The sequence below is a fragment of the Cibotium barometz genome, chromosome 41 (genome assembly GCF_041138505.1).
Source record: "Cibotium barometz isolate CiBa-2024 chromosome 41, ASM4113850v1, whole genome shotgun sequence".
Lineage (NCBI taxonomy): Eukaryota > Viridiplantae > Streptophyta > Polypodiopsida > Cyatheales > Cibotiaceae > Cibotium > Cibotium barometz.
In genome coordinates this window covers 28,955,545-28,974,252 of record NC_141086.1, presented here as the reverse complement: position 1 = coordinate 28,974,252, position 18,708 = coordinate 28,955,545, and the positions used below count along the sequence as shown (strand labels likewise).

At 37.8% G+C, this 18,708-nt stretch overlaps 1 protein-coding gene across 1 annotated transcript; it reads right to left on the bottom strand.

Moving 5' to 3' along the window:
- Nucleotides 1-479: 479 nt before the first annotated feature.
- LOC147614837 (G-type lectin S-receptor-like serine/threonine-protein kinase SD2-2) lies at nucleotides 480-2,471 on the bottom strand. The gene has a single exon (XM_086779986.1). It carries the CDS (start codon nucleotides 2,469-2,471, stop codon nucleotides 480-482), a length of 1,992 nt encoding a protein of 663 aa, XP_086636112.1.
- Between the last annotated feature and the right edge of the window lie 16,237 nt (nucleotides 2,472-18,708).

The window sequence follows — 18,708 nt, the reverse complement described above, 5'->3', positions numbered from 1 at the left end:
CTCTCAGCTAGTATAAGAAGACCAAACAAGAAAAACACACCTTTTTTTGTTATTGTGGAGCACCCTAATGGAGGAAGACCTAATATCAAAGTGTGGGCTAAAGGAGATAAGTTGGTTGGTGAATCTTCAAAAGGGGCTCCTATCTTTACCCTCTTGCACTCTGGCATGCAACTAGGTATCAGTGGAGATGGGACCAATCATCCTTGAGAGCAGAAGATGAGACACAGACGTTAAGGGTGCCCTTAAAAATCTGTAAGGCAGGAGTATGATGTTTCTATAAAAGCAGTTACAGTATTATATATAAATGTTTCCAAACACACACACACACACCCACACACACACACACACATATACATATATATACACAACTATGATAGTATTATATATAATTGTTTTAAAATATACATATATATACAAAAATATGTGATGTGAAATTTAGCTAGTCTGAGGCTACCTGCTTGTTAATTATTGTGACTTGTCTAGGACGTGTGGGAACCCTGTAGGTACTGGCAGATGCTGGATTTGACACGAGACTGGGAGTAGGCTACGGTGGAGAAGGGGGCGTCCTCTAGTGGGATGCTTGATCCCTCCAGCCATTGCATCACTGTTCCAGCTGAAGGCCTCAAGCTGGGTTTCTCCTGGATGCACCACAATGCCACGTCTATCACCCTGCCAGCTTCTTTAGTGCAGAAGGCCCCCTGCAGCCGCTTGTCCACCAACTCCAGCTTCCTCCCCTCCTCACACTTCTTGGCGGCCCAGCTCGCAAAATGCCATTGTTCCTCATCTTCTTCCACCACTGGTTGAATACTCCCTTGAGGTTGGTCTTCACTACTAGCAACATTTGCCGCCATCAGCAATGCCAAGTCTATGTTTTTCCGCCCGCCCACCATCTCTAGCAACACCATGCCCAAGCTATAGATGTCACATTTCTTGCTAACAGGTGCCACGCACCAAAACATCTCTGGAGCTATGTAGCCAGGAGTTCCCCTTAGGACAGTCACCACGTGAGATGCATCCCTAGCCATGAGCTTGGCCAAGCCAAAATCGGCCAGCTTGGGCTCGAAGTCCTCATCTAGGAGGATGTTCTGGGGTTTGATGTCGAGGTGCAGGATGGTCTGTGAGCAACCTTCATGTAGGTAGGCCAGGCCCTTGGCTATGCCTAGCGCCACTTTGAAGCGGCTGGCCCAATCGAGAAATTGCTCAGCCTCGAAGAGCCAGCGATCAAGAGAGCCCCTATCTATGTACTCGTAGACCAGCATCTGATGGGATGTCTCCCAACAGAAGCCCAGAAGCTGCACAATGTTGAAGTGGCTGGTTCTACCCATGGTGGCCACCTCTGTCAAAAATCCCTTGGACATGTCGCCTCGGAGGATGATGTCGAGCTTCTTCACTGCTATTTGCTTGCCATCGGGAAGAGCACCAGCATACACTGAACCCATCCCGCCTGCGCCCAACAATTTGTTGAACCTGTGCGTTGCCTTGTGCAATTCTTTGAAAGAAAACCTAGTGGGTAATGTACTGGGCAAATTGAGCATCTCATCCCCACCAAGGCTACTGCTGTTGAACTTGATGCCCGCACCTCTTCTAATGAATCTCCTGCAGCCATACAAAGCCAGAGCTGCTACACAGGCAACTGAAATGGCAGAGGCGGAAGCTAGGAGCACAATTACAGTCCGGCTCAGACGATGTGCCATTGGTACTGGATCTAATGTATCTGGATTATAATAGCAACTAGTGCTATTAAGTGTGCCGATGGGCTCTGAAAGCGAAGCTTGGACAGCATAGAAGCGAAGTCGGCCATCGTCCTCCAGGCGCATCAGATCCGCCGACCAAGGCAAATCACAGTACACTAAGAGAGATTGTTCATCTCCAAACAATAAGAGGTGGAAAGTATCAAGGACTGCATGCGCAGAATTTGTAATATGGCGGGAAAGCTGCTGGATACTCTTGTCAGAAGTGTTGTTGGGCGAAGGGATTAACCAGAATGAGGAGTTAGCTGCCCCTGCAAGACCTATAAGGAGAGAGAAGACAAGGCCCCGTGTTTCCATGGCTAAAGAGTAGAGGGAATTGTTGCTGGTGAGACTCATGCCCAAATTCAAGTTCTGCGAGGGCACCAAGGTGTCGGTGGGATGTTGGAAGCTCTGCCAGAGGGTTCGGTTAGCGGAGTCGAGGATTACTAGATTGCCGGAATCCTGCAGCTCCATGGCGGCCATATTGTCAGCGCCCACGCTCCACACGAGGGTGCCGTCTGCATCTCGCAGCTCTGACGCAAGAGAGTGCCCTGGATTGGCTCTCCACACCGGCGCCATAACGGTGCCCTCTGCAATGATGACCGTAGGGCCTGCTGCGTCGTTTCTTCCCTTGATAGCGATCCCTCCGTTGAAGGCCGCAGCCCTAGACAGCGTCCCTAGACAGACACAAAGGTAGATATCAGAGACGTTGTGATCGACGACGTTCTGATTGGTGCACATCCCTAACGAAAAACCTTTGGAGCCGTTAAAAAACGATTGCGAGGCCAGGAATCGAAAAAAATTGCCATTGTTGCTGGGGGTTGGGAAGCCTGCAGTACTATTGAAAATGGAAGCCACGGACAGGTGAAAGCCTGCAGCTAGTGCTATTCGCTGCTGCGCCCAGAGTGGCTGTGGCTGGGCCAAACAAGTAGTTATGGTGAGAGGCAAAGTCAGAAGAAGAAGAAGAAGAGTGGCAAGAAATGAAAGGAAGGGCGCTTGGGGATGAAATGAGGCCATTGCTGCTAGAAAACGATTGCGAGTCCAGGAATGGAAAAAAATAGCCATTGTTGTTGGCGGTTGGGAAGCCTAGAGTGTAACTATTGAAAATGGAAGCCACGGACAGGTGAAAGCCTGCAGCTGCAGCCACTGTGGCTGTGGCTGTGGCTGTGGCTGTGGCTGGGCCAAACAAGTAGTTATGGTGAGATGCAAAGTCAGAAGAAGAAGAAGAAGAGTGGCAAGAAATGAAAGGAAGGGCGCTTGGGGATGAAATGAGGCCATTGCTGCTCAGCTTTGAATGCAAGCAATAATACAAGCAATAGCCACACAAAATCAATGATTTTTTTTTCTTTGAACGGTTTGTGAGATAAGGGGGTCCCATGGGTACTAAGCCCACTTCTAACGCCAAACTTTTTACAAAAAATGATTTTTTTTTCAATGATTTTTTTTCTTTGAACGGTTGGATTGACTTAACGAAAAGCTTGACTTAACGAAAAGCTTGGATAGACTTAACGAAAAGCTTGACTCCCGAGTCCCCACAAAGTCCTCCCCAACACTAAGAAAAAAAATGTTGGATTGAGTGAACCAAAAGCTTGACTCCCGAGTCTCCACAAAGTCCTCATTAGTTATCACCATCAATCATTGAATGAGTTTCTTATATATATAAACACACACACACATATATTAAAGAGTTTCTCATTTGCTCATTTGTTTTCCCTAGCACACACACACAAAAAAAAATATTATATTATGTGCACGTGTATGGAAGAGAGAACACACACATACATATATATTTATTTATTTATAGGTATGTATATACGTATATATAAATAAATCTATATGTATGCCAACATAAACACATGCATGTGCATGCACACAACGCAACACACACACACACACACACACACACAGATTTTCACTGTATTTGTCTTAATAATCATTATTGTATAGTGGTTTTTTACACATTGATTTGTTATATAGAAATAATGTACTATATATACTAATATTTTACTATATACATTACTATGCAATAATTTATTGATTAGTGATTATTATATAGCAATATTTTACTATATAGCTTGCTATTTAGGAAAAGTTACCTAAATCAATTACTATGCAGTGAATACTTTCATGACTTTTATTGTATAGAAACTTTTTAGTACATAGTTTTTACTATATAGTGATTTATTGCTAGTTTATTTCCTACATGGCAAGTGTTTTCCTAGAATGAAGAATTGGAAAGTGTTCCACTTTTTCCAGATCCATAATTTTACTAGATACGTTCATTTTTTCTAGTGAACTATCTAGCAAAATGTTTTTTTTTACTATATAGGAATGTATAGAACATCGAACTAGTAAAGTTTGTGGGCCTTCCTAGAGAAACACAAAGGTAGAAATCAAAGATGCTTTGATCGATGCGTCAATTGGTGCATATCCCCAACAAAAAAACCTTTCCAGCCATTAGAAAACGAGCGAGAATGTGAATGGGAAAAAATAGCCATTGTTGGGGGTTGAGACTCTAGAATTGTTAATGAAAATGGAAACCAAGGAGAGGTTAAAGCTTGCAACTAGTGGTATTCGTTTTGCTGGGCCAAACAAATCATAGTGAGATGCAAAGTTAGAAGAGTAGCAAGAAACAAAATGAGAGGTGCTTGGAGATGAAATGAGGCCATTGTTGCTCACTATCCCCTAGTAGAGAAGCTGGAGAGAAGCTTAGCATTGAAAAGTTATATTAAAATGTAATAAAATTACAAGGTGCATTTTACCTCAAATTTACCATTTATTTTGAAGTAAAGGATGAGCAATGAAAATTTAGTGGAGAGGAGACCCCTTTGAAGTTTTCCACCCATATAAATCGAAGCTTGAAAGGGGTTGTGTGAGGAGCATCTCTAACCCATTAAAAACTTGAAAAATGTCAACAAAACTACACTTCCACCTATAGTACTTATGCCTCTCCATAAGTAAAGATCTAATAGCATACGTGAGAAGATCCAAAAGCTTGACTCTCGAGTCCTCACAAAAGCCTCCACAAAACTACAGTTTCACCTACAATTCTGTTGGATTGGCTAAACCAAAAGCTTGACTCCAGAGTCTCCACAAAGTCCTCACCTCCACAAGTGGGTTTTGGCCAACAAAGTCTTCCAAGACTATGAAAAAATCCACCTCCATTAGTGTACCTTTACATCAAAGAGGAAATATCGGTATTAAACTCCAATACTTACTCTAAGGGCAATTGGAATTGGTTGTTCGGTGTTTTTTCTTTCACACACTCCATTGATGGGCGGGGGATAGGCCCACCACTTGTGTCTAGTCATGGTAAAGTTTAGTTGTGTCACCACTTAAGCCATTTATTTCTTCTTTTTCTTAGAAAAGTTGGAAAATTCTATTAAAAGGTAAAAATTTTACAAGGCATTTTTACCTCAAATTTAGTCATTTATTTCAAAGTAAAGGATGGGCAACCAAATTTAGCGGCACCTTCGATCAATTTTTCTTTTTAGCTTTTCTTGTCTTTGGACAATATTACCTTTTCATTTTCCACCCATATAAATCAAAGCTTTTCTTGTTTTTGGACAATATTACCTTTTCATTTTCCACCCATATAAATCAAAGCTTGAAATGGGTTTTGTGAGGGGTATCTCTAACGCATTATTAACTTGGAAATATCAACAAAACTACACTTTCTCATATAGTACTTATGCCCCATCACCCACAAGTGCATGCTCATCATCAAAGATGTATAGAGTGTTATTGAAAAGGGAAGCCAAGGGGACGTGAAAGCCTGCAGCTAGTGGTATTCGCTACTATGCCTGGGTCAAACAAGTTCTGGTGAGATGCAAAGTCAGAAGAGTGGCAAAAAATAAAATGAGGGGCACTTGGGGATGAAATGAGGCCATTGCTGCTCGACTTTGAAAAGCTGCAAATTTAGCCATTTATTTCGAAGTAAAGGATGAGCGAGCAACAAAAATTCAATTGAGACACCATAAGTAAAGATCCATAATACAAGCAATATCCACAAAATCAATAATTTTATTTTATTTTAAACGGTTAGATTGACTAAACCCAAATCTTGACTCCCGAGTCTCCACAAAGTCCTCTAAGACTAAGAAAAAAATGTTGGATTGAGTGAACCAAAAGCTTGAATCCCAAGTCTTCACAAAGTCCTCTAAGACAAAGAAAAAACCTACCTCCACAGGTGTATCTTTACAAACTCCTCTAAGACTAAGAAAAAACCCACCTACCAGTTGTACCTTCTATATATATATATTGCTCGTAACCTACCATGTGGCAAGGAAAGGAGACCTGTGACTTGGCAAGAGAAGGAGAGATCTTTCACATAAAGGAGAAAGGAGATTTTTTTTTAAATTTTATACATATTTTTTACACATGCCTAAATGAATTGGGGCTCACAAAATTAGTTGTCACCATCAAGTCATGTGCTCATTGAATGAGTATATATATATGTATATGTATATGTATATGTGTATGTGTATGTGTATGTGTATGTGTATGTGTATGTATATATATATGTATATGTATGTATGTGTGTATAGGAGAGTTTCACATTTTTGAGCTTTTTAAAAGGAAGGTTCTTTTCCACAAGCCTAGATGCATTGGGACTCACAATTAGTTGTCACCATCAATCATTGAATGAGTTTCTTATATATATAAACACACACACACACATTAAAGAGTTTCTCATTTGCTCATTTGTTTTCCCTAGCACACATAGATGCACACACACACACACACACACACAGAGATACATATATTTATTTATTTCTAAGGTATGTATATACGTATATATAAATAGATCTATATGTATGCCAACATAAACACGTGCATGTGCGCATACACAATGCACCACACCAGGGATTTCACTGACGTGAACGAAAACACGTGAACATGTTATTAACATGTGTTAACAACATAAAAATTCTTGTGATCACAATGTATATTCACGGGCATTTTTTATGACCTGCAAAAACCTTCTCTGCCAGTAATCCCGCAGGGAAAATGACACTTTCCCGGAGGGCCCGCCGGGAAAACCCATTTTCCCGGTGGGAAAAATAAAAAAATAAAAAAAATAAAAAAAAATAAAAAAATCATGTTCACAGTCATTCTTACCATTTTTGGGCCTTCTGGACTCATTTATGATGTCAAAAGTTCAAAATTCTTGGCACAAAAAAAGTTTTGTATAATTTGCTGGCCTTAAGTTCAATTGACACACCAATTAAATCTAACTATACTTACATCAATTGACTCAATTGTCCATGACATCATTGCACTCAATTGAGCCCAATTGGACTCAATTACACTTGATTTACACTCAATTGATATTAATTGGGTGTCAACTGATGTCAATTGTGCCTAATTCGACGCAATTGAGCCTAATTTACACCCAATTTGCATAAATTGGGTGTAAACTAAGAATCAATTGAGTCGAATTGGACTCAATTGACAATAATTGGATGTTAATTGATATTAATTAAGCCCAATTGACTTCAATTGGGTGTTAATTTATTACAATTGATGTCAATTAAGCTCAATTGAGCTCAGTTGACATTAATTGGGTGTCAATTGATATCAATTGACACCCAATTGAGCTCAATTGGGCTCAATTGCACTCAATTGACACTCAATTGGGTGTTAATTGCATCCTATTGTGCTCAATTGAGCCCAATAGGATGCAATTAACATCAATCGGATGTCAATTGATCACAATTGATATTAATTGGGCTCAATTGCACTCAATTCTGTGATCGATTGTGTGTCAATTGATGTCAATTGAGCCTAATATGATACATTGAGCTCAATTCACACCCAATTGGATATAAATTGAGTGTCAATTGAGCCGAATTAGACTCAATTGACAGCAATTGGGTGTTAATTGATATCAATTAATATCCAATTAACACAATTGAAGTCAATTAAGTCCAATTGACTTCAATTGGATAATTTGGGTGTCAATTGAGCTCAATTGGACGTAAATGACATCAATTGGGTGTCAATTAACATCAATTGAACCTTATTGACATCAATTGGGTGCTAATTAACATCAATTGGACTCAATTGACATTAGTTGGGTTTCAATTGAGCCAAATTGGATGCAACTGACATCAATTGAGCCAAATTGGATGCAACTGACATCAATTGGGTGTCAATTGATTACAACTGAGCTGAATTGGGCTCAATCGCACTCAATTGATATTAATTGGGTGTCAATTAAACCTAATTCCATGCAATTGAGCTCAATTCACATCAATTCACATCAATTACACTCAATTGATATTAATTGATATTAATTGGGTGTCAATTGATATTAATTGGGTATCAATTGATGTCAATTGAGCCTAATTCGATGCAATTGAGCTCAATTCACATCAGTTCACATCAATTGGGTGTCAATTGAGTAAAATTGAGTCTAATTGGGTGTCAATTGAGTCAAATTGAGTCTAATTGGGTGTCAATTGATATCAATTAAGCCAAATTGAGTCTAATTGAGCCCAGTTAGACTTAATTAAGCCAAATTGAGTCTAATTGGGTGTCAATTGATGTCAATTGAGCCAAATTGAGTCTAATTAGGTGTCAATGGAGCCTAATTGACATCAATTGTGTGTCAATTGGTGTCAATTGAGCCCAATTGAAGCTAATTGTGTATCAATTGACACACAATTGATGTCAATTGGGCTCAATTGACATCAATTGGATTCAATTGACACACAATTGATGTCACATGGGCTCAATTGACATCAATTAACACCTAATTGATGTCAATTGATATCAATTGGGTGTCAATTGATTATAATTGATGCTAAATTGAATGTACCCAATTGATATCAATTGAGTCCAATTGACATCAATTAAGTCTAATTGGGTATTAATTGATCAATTGGACTCAATTGATATCAATTGACACCCAATAGGGTGTTAACTGATGTTAATTGAGCCCAATTGACGTCAATTGGGTGTTAATTGAGCTCAATTGGACACAATTAACAACAATTGGGTATGAATTGAACTCAATTGACATCAATTAGGTGTCAATTGAGCCTAATTGCATCCAATTGAACTCAATTGACATCAATTGGGTGTCAATTGAGTCTAACTGCATCCAATTGAACTCAATTGACATCAATTGGGCAAATTGCATCCAATTGAATTCAATTGACATCAATTAAGCCTAATTGCATCCAATTTAACCCAATTGGACTCAATTGACATTAGTTAGGTGTCAATTGAGCCTAATTGTATCTATTTGGACTTAATTGACATCAATTGGGTGTCAATTAAACCCAATTGGAGTCAATTGATATCAATTAGGTGTTTATTGATGTTAATTGAGTTTAATTGACATCAATTGGGTGTTTATTGATGTCAATCGAGTCTAATTAGATGCAATTGGACTCAATTGGGTGTGAATTAGACTCAATTAATATCAATTGGGCTCAATTGATATCAATTAGGTGTGAATTGATGTCAATTGAGCCCAATTCGATGCAATTGATATCACTTGGGTGTCAATTAGACTCAATTGGCACCCAATTGATGTCAATTGAGTCCAAGTGGATGTCAATTGATATCAATTGAGCCCAATTGATCAATTGACACCCAATTAGACTTAATTGATATCAATTTGACTCAATTAAGTGTTAATTGATATAAATTGGACTCAATTGGGTGCTAATTGATGTTAACTGAGCTCAATTGGACTCAATTGATATCAATTAGGTGCTAATTGAGTGCAATTGATGTCCATTAAGCCCAATTTGGCTTAATTGACATCAATTGGATATCAATTGACTACAATTGATGTCAATTGAGCTCAATTGACATCAATTGGGTGTTGATTAATGTCAATCGAGTCTAATTAATATCAATTAGGTGTCAATTGAGCCAAATTGATATCAATTGGGTGTCAATTAAGCCCAATTCACATCAATTGGGTGTAAATTGAACCTAATTGGACTCAATTAACATCAATTAGGTGTGAATTAATGTCAATTGACCCCACTTGGATGCAATTGATATCAATTGGGTGTCAATTGGACTCAATTGGCACCCAATTGATATCAATTGAGTCCACTTGGATGTCAATTGATATCAATTGAGCCCAATTGATCAATTGACATCCAATTAGACTTAATTGATATCAATTTGACTCAATTGGGTATTAATTGATGTCAATTGAACTCAATTGGATGTTAATTCAGTCTCAATTGACATCAATTGGGTGCCGATTGAGTACAATTGATGTCAATTAAGCCCAATTTAGCTCAATTAACATCAATTGGGTGTTAATTAACTACGATTGATGTCAATTGAGCTAAATTGACATCAATTGGGTGTTAATTGATGTTAATTGGGTTTAATTGACATCAATTGGGTGTTAATTGATGTCAATTGAGTCCAATTAGATGTAATTAGACTCAATTGGGTTTGAATTAGACTCAATTGATATCAATTGGGCTGAGTTAATTCGATGTCAATTGAGCCCAATTGACATTAATTGGGTGTGAATTGAACGTGATTGGACTCAATTGACATTAATTAGGTGTGAATTGATGTCAATTGAGCCCAATTGGATGCAATGGATATCAATTGGGTGTCACTTGGACTCAATTGGCACCCAATTGATGTCAATTGAGTCCAATTGGATGTCAATTGGTATCAATTGAGCCCAATTGATCAATTGACACCCAATTAGGCTTAATTGATATCAATTTGACTCAATTAGGTATTAATTGATGTCAATGAGACTTAATTGGATATTAATTGAGTTTAATCAAACTCAATTGACATCAATTGGGTGCCAATTGAGTGCAATTAATATCAATTAAGCTTAATTCGGCTCAATTGGTATCAATTGGGTGTCAATTGACTACGATTGATGTCAATTGAGCTCAATTGACATCAATTGGGTGTTAATTGATTGAGTCCAATTAACATCAATTGGATGTCAATTGAGCCCAATTGACATCAATTGGGTGTGAATTGAACCTGATTGGACTCAATTGACATTAATTAGGTGTGAATTGATGTCAATTAAGCCCAATTGGATGCAATTGATATCAATTGGGTGTCACTTGGACTCAATTGGCACCCAATTGATGTCAATTGAGTCTAATTGGATGTCAATTGAGTCTAATTGGATGTCAATTGATATCAGTTGAGCCGAATTGATCAATTGACACCCAATTATACTTAATTGATATCAATTTGACTCAATTGGGTGTTAATTGATGTTAATTGAGGACTCAATTGACATCAATTGGGTGCCAATTAAGTGCAATTGGTGTCAATTCGGCTCAATTGGCATCAATTGGATATCAATTGACTAGGATTGATGTCAATTGAGCTCAATTAACATCAATTGGGTGTTAATCGATGTCAATTGAGTCCAATTAAGCCCAATTGTGTCCAATCGGGTGTCAATTGATTGAATCCAATTAAGTCCAATAAGCCCAATTGAGTCCAATGGGATGTCAATTGATGTCAATTGAGTCCAATCGATCAATTGACACCCAATTAGACTTAATTGATACCAATTGGAATATTAATTGATGTCAATTAGACTCAATTGGAAGTTCAATAAGATCTAATTGATGGTAATCGAGCTTAAGGCAATAAATTTAGAGATAACTTTTTTTGTACAAAGAATTTTGAACTTTTGACATCATAAATGAGTCCAGAAGGCCCAAAAATGGTAGGAATAACTGTGAACATGAAAATATTTTGACCATTTTTTTAAAAACTTTTTTTCCCGCCGGGAAATGGATTTCTCGGCGGGCCCGCCGGGAAAACAAAAAGCCCGGCGGGCTTCGGCAGGTTACCAGGTCACTGGTGACCTTCTATTTTGAGAACATGAAAACATGTGAACATGTGAATAACATGTTCACAAGTGTTATTAACAAAAAAAAATCTTGTGATCACGTGAATATAAAATCATTGCACCACACACACACACACACATGTACACAAAAAAAACACATGCACACACACTCGCATGCATGTGCACATACAAAAATATGCACACTTACTCAACCTCACACATACACATACATGCATATTAACTTACATATATAATGACTCCTCACAAAATCTTCCAAGACCAAGAAAAAAACCACCTACCTACATAGTTGCACATTTACATTAAAGATGAAAGATTGGCAGTAGACTCCAAGTAAACAATACTTACTCTAAGGACATTGGTTAGTCAATGTTCTTCCTTTTCACACACTCCACAGATAGGCAGGGGATACGCCCACCAGTAGTGCCTAGTCACATGGCGAAGTTTCATAAAAAAGTCGACCACCAACATGTAAGTGCTTTGAGGAGTTAATTCAGGGATTTTTATATTTTGTAATAAAGAGAATCCATGGCTCTAATAACAATGCAATGAAGAGAATCCATAGCTCTGATACCAATGCAATGAAGAGAATCCATGATTCTAATACTAATGCAATGAAGGGACCTAGGGGTTTGCACTCATTAGCATGGAGTACACACATGTCCCACTCAACTTAGGGAGTAGCACCTAGACATGGAAAGATTTCCATGAATCAGCCATGAAAGATTGGGCATAACCTCCAAGAAGACAAAATATCCATCATATCTCATGATGGTAAAAGGCTATAATAGCCTAGACCAAGGTCACTTATATAGTGCCTGGCCATTTCACATTGGTTAATAAATATGCCAATGCCCCAAATCTATGCTCAAGGGACCTAAGGTCCATGTGCCTAGCCCATACATGTGTATGTGCATATATAATTGCTTCATTACATATTTCCATGTTTTCCATTATTTATGAATTCTCTTAGATGGGTTTAGATTGGGACACCTTTCTAAATCCGGGTGATTATAGCTTACTTTACGTGTATATGGGTTACTATACATGCGTGGGAGTATTAGTTACATCATCTTAATATTATGATTCTCATATGGTTATTTGTATTTTTATCATTTATTTATTAATTGATTGGTATAGTTGATATAAGTGTACATCCTTGGATTGAATAATGGAGGCGAGGTGGTAGTGTGGTCAAGAATATTTTGAGACGCTCGATTTTGGGTGTCGACAAATATTATTTGATTTTGTGACAATGCACAACATCATTATTTCATTTTGGATATTAACCATATTTATTATCAATGTATATATTTATTGGGACATATGAAACCTCCCATGTACATATTTGATTTTACAAGAGATAAAAATATTTATAAAGTTCAAGGTTTCCACCTATTTTTAAGTAGATTGGCTTGCACATCCAATAAAGCAAGCTATTTTTTAAGAAGTTGACTTATTTGTAAAAGTGGACATAAGTTATTTCAAGCAATATAACTTAAATACACCAAGACTCAAATGTGGGCTTTGTGTGAAATCAAATTGGACCCAATTTTGTGTTGTGTAATTTTTATTTTATGCTCTGTGATTTATACTTTGCAATTATTCTAGTGAGTTCTTTTCACCCTCCAACATTGGTATCAAAGCCAAGATTGATATCAAAGTTTGAAGGTGGTGAAGAACTAGAAGATAAAGAAGCTTTGAAATTTACAAGAAGGTAGTTTTTCACTCATAAATTGCCAACCAAAGGTGAAGGTTCATTTAAGAAGTCTTGTTTTTATCTATTGTGTGGATAACCAAAATCCATGTTTCTTTTATCCACAAGTCAAAGAAAGGTAGAAAACCACTTTCCAAAACCATAAAAAATCTAAAAGTGGTTTATCTGTTTTCTTTCTATTCGACACCACAGATTTGTTTGCCTTTCATCTACAATCTCCAAAACCATTGTTATTACAGTTTTTAGTCCAATATCATCATCCTCCATCTTCCAAGGATGCACAGTGCAAATTGCATCCTAAAGTATTTTGTTGATTTCTCTGCACACAATCGTCAGTCAATTTTTTTATTATTTTTGAAGCCTTAAGACTATTAATGCTTTTAAGCTTTAATAGCTCAAAGCTTTAGAGCTTTTTTTTAAAACTTAAAGCGATACAAAACTTCTCTTAAAGCATTTGAAAAGCTTTCAAGCCTCTGTTTTTTTAATCTCTATTCTATAATCCAACTGTAGCCTTGCAAATTATTTTCTCTCTTTAAAATTTTTTAAATAAAAATAAAGAGCTTCATTTTGGCCTAAAAATCCCTACTTTACCTAAAATTGCTATTTTTGAGCCAAAAAAAGTTTTGCAAAGCTTTTGCAAGAAATTGGGTACATTTTTGACCACTGATACATGCCAATTTCAATGGAGCCACCAACAGGTAAATTATTTATTGTTTCTTTTTAAAACTAGCACACTTGAGATTTTTTTTTTTTTTTTTTTGGCCGGAATATCTTGTATGCATTAGAATGACTCGCCCATCACCTCACAATCCTTATTAACTATCCAAACTTCTTCGACTTCTGGTGGAATGTCTTAAACTCTTATATATTTGAACATAATTCTAACTTATTTGATGCATTACTATGCATCTTCAACGACAAACCTGAAGATGAATGGTCAAAGTCTCAGACACACAATCATGACGCATGATGTCATGTCATGATCCCTATTGGCAACACTCACATATTTCATTCCAATAGTCAGTTTTATCAACTCATGGAACAACATGATTTTATTCGAGGATACAGAATTGATGATGATACCACCATCACTCGTGAACACTTTACTCACTTACATTATCTTTAATCTCACTTGTACCCTATAAAGATATTTGTCATGGTGTATATACATGTTATTAGAGGATTATAAAATAACACTTTTATTTTCTAGCGCATAAACCGCCCATTGAAGATGATAATCTTTTACTCCAATGTCTTATTCACATATCATTCCAACATAAAATCAATTCATAATAAATAAATCCTCCTTTCTTGAATATATTCTTGTACTATTAATCCTTTTTGCTAGGAATTGCAATAACCACAAGAAAATGTAATATTTATTACATATATTTAGTAAAGTATAAAGGAGTTAAAGCATGCATAAATGGTACCACTTTTCTCCTTTTTGAAAGGTGTAATTATTGAGGATGTAAAAGACGCATTTTTAAATGTGGGAACGAATGTTTAGGAGTTCAAAAAACTTCATGATTTAAAAAACACTTCATGATGAAACATTACATGGTGGTTGTTTTACTGCTACTAGCGGCGGTGGGATGTGTCATCTCTCTCTCTCTCTCTCTCTCTCTCTCTCTCTCTCTCTCTCTCTCTGTTTATGTGTGTGTGTGTGTGTGTATGTGCGTGTGTGTGTGTATGTATGTGCGTGTGTGTGATGCAAATTCAAAGTGAACTAGTGGGGTCCTAGATCTCTCTCTCTCTCTCTCTCTCTCTCTCTCTCTCTCTCTCTCTCTCTCTCTCTCTCTCTCTCTCTCTCTCTCTCTGTTTATGTGTGTGTGTGTGTGTGTGTGTGTGTATGTGCGTGTGTGTGATGCAAATTCAAAGTGAACTAGTGGGGTCCTAGATCTAACCACGGGAGGTGTGGGCTTTCTACATTTGTACTCCTTTATCAATGTTGTTTTGGGAGAAGAACAACCTATTTTAATGAAGGAAAGAATACATATGATTCTCATGAATGAAAGGGAAAATAAAAAAGAAATAAGGAATGTAGAACAAACAACAGCTACACCTGTGGGAACTTGAGGAGGTGCAGAACATAAAAATAGCACACTCTCTCTCTCTCTCTCTCTCTCTCTCTCTCTCTCTCTCTCTATGTAACACGCCTATTTTCCCTAAATTATTTATGTGGAATGAAAACTCCTCTGAGAAAATGTGCTAATAAAAACCTTCCATATTCCTTTGATGATGTTGGAACAAGAAAGTCATCATCAAAAGCTCCTTCCCCCCAAGGTAAGGTGTTTCTATTAATATTAATTTAAATGGCTAATTCTTTTATGGTCTCATGATGGTTCTAATTGAGGCAATCAATCTTGATTCTTCGTCATGTTCTATGGTTTTCTATGCAAGGAATTGTGAGTAGTTTGCTAACTTTGAATATCCTTGTCTCACATGATTTTGATATACGGTTGACGAGTTGAACGCTGAGTATGGACTAAGCTTGACAGGAAAGCTCCCAATACATCTCACTGACAAGGATATTCTAGAGCATGGTCATGTATTGATGAATGGTATTCACGTTAGAAGGATTCATCAGTTCAAAATCTTATGGAAATGAGAGGGGAACAGTGAGCTAGAGACAGAAGAGAGAGGGTTAAGGTGCTCCACAAAACACACAACCCCTTATCTAAAATTGCATGTATTTAAAAAAATCCAATATATACTCGCTCTTTGTTAAAAAAAGTATAAAAGATGCCTTTATTATTATGGTGTAGAAATTCGAGGAAAGATTCCTTTATTATTAACATTAAAAAAGATCAAATTTATTATTTATTTTGTCTGTTGCAAAAGTAGAGTACACCTCTCCCACTACTATAAATATAGAGATAACCTCCAAAGTACTTTGTTAATCACCATTGCCACCAAACCTTGTTAGTAGAGTACACCACCCTAAACCCTACTTATCTCCACCAGTCCAGCTTCCTCCCCTCTTCGCACTTCTTTGTGGCCCAGTAGCTCGCAAAATGCCACCACTGGTTAAATACTCCCCTGAGGTTGCTCTTCCCTACTAGCTACATTTTTTGCCATCAACAATGCCACGTCTATGTTTTTCCGCCTGCCCACACCATCTCTAGCAACACCATGTCCAAGCTATAGATGTCACATTTCTTTCTCACACAAGTGCCATGCACAAGAACATCTATGATGCTATGTAGCCAGGAGTTCCCCTTAGGGCAGTCACCATGTGAGAGGCATCCCTAGCCATGAGCGTGGCCAAGCCAAAATCTACCATCTTTGGCTCAAAATCCTTATCTAGGAGGATGTTATGGGGTTTGATGGTGAGGTGCAGGATGGTCTGTGAGAAACCTTCATGTAGATGGCTAGCCCCTTGGCTAGGAGAGACAACTTGAGGGCAAGAGAGATTGATTCTCAATGCCGAGAAGAGAGACTGTACTTTATCATCAGCATCACAACTCCAAAATTTTGGCCTCTTCACCAACATAACCCTCGGCCTCTCTATCATCATCACCACCACTTCACCAATAGAAAGAATTCGGCACTTCATGCCTAGCAACTGGCCTTCCAACTTCATAGCCAGCCACACAAGCCACACAAGCCACACCTTCTCCAACTACATAACTCTCGGTCCCACCATGATAGGGTCCAACCGCTTCACTAACATGAACCGGCCCACCTTCAATACTTTTCCCATCCTCCTGCAAAACATCATCACCAACCTCACCAAGCTAACCAACCTCCATTGGCATACCAACACAACACCACCAACCACAGCATGCCACCCCTAGCTTCTCCAACAGCCACCCGGCACTTCTAGTCAAGCAATTGGCAACGTAGCCACGTCACTGGTCTACTTGCAATGCACCTGACCACACTAAGCCATCCTCCCGATGACTTTAAGGCATCAACACACTTTAGAGAGAGAGAGAGAGAGAGAGAGAGAGAGAGAGAGAGAGGGTGCATGTGTGTGGTGTGTGTGTGTGTGTGTGTGTGTGAGAGAGAGAGAGAGAGAGAGAGAGAGAGAGAGAGAGAGAGAGAGAGAGAGAGAGAGAGAGAGATTACATGTAAGATGCATTTATTTGAGAGTGAGCACACCTCACTCTCAAATAAATGTAAGATGCATCATGAGCACACCTCACCATGCATCCCCACCCTTTAATATTTAATCTAAATTAAAATTTGACTTATTGAAATTATATATGTATGTGTGCGTGTGCATGTGTGTGTGTGTGTGTGTGTGTGTGTGTATATATATATATATATATATATATATATATATATATATATATATATATATATATATATATATATATATATATGCATGCACGCATGCATGTATGTGTGTGTGTGTGTGTATGTATGTATGTATAGATATATGTGTCTTAGAAATATAATCAAATCTATAATTTTATATAATTTGTATCTGCATGTATGTTTGTTTGTGTGTGTGTGTGCGTGTGCATGCATCTGCAAGCGTGTAAGACAGAGAGAGTTTCCATGTGTGGGAGAGAGTGTGTGAGAAGAGAGAGAAAGCGTGTGCGTGTGTGTGTGTGTGTGTGTGTGTGTGTGTGTGTGAGAGAGAGAGAGAGAGAGAGAGAGAGAGAGAGAGAGAGAGAGAATAAAAGTACATTTTAAAAAATTATAAATATAAATACAAATAAAATATGAACTTCATAAGGTAAAATATAATTATATAATAAATAAATACAAATATACAAAATAAAAAAACTAAATATACAATAATGATATATAAATCAATATGCATATAGTAAATATATAATAATACTATTATATGTAAACACATTCACACACACATACATACACGTACACACAGTCACACACATGAATGTGGAAGGGGTGGTGTGTGTGTGTGTGTGTGTGTGTGTGTGTGAGAGAGAGAGAGAGAGAGAGAGAGAGAGAGAGAGAGAGAGAGAGAGAGAGTTTCTATGTATGTGCGAGAGAGTGTATACAAGACGATGTGAGAAGAGAGAGTGCATGTGCACATGTACATGTATAAGAGAGGGTTATGTCTATGCATATGACAAAGACATAGAGAGAATGCATGTGAGAGAGACACACACATACATGTATCTATGAGAGTCATAAATATATGCATCTATGTGAGAGGCACACATATATGCGTCTATGTGAGAGTCACACATAGACACATGAACACATGTATACATATACATAGACATGCACACACGTATACATACACATGGACATATGCACATATACACACGTATACATACACATGCACACGTATGCATACACGTGCACACAGACAACTGCACACATGTGCAAATATGCACATATGCATACACAAATGTGCAATACACACACACACACACACACGTCCCAACATTTCTACATCATAAAAAATATAAGGTGTAAACTGTTTGGTT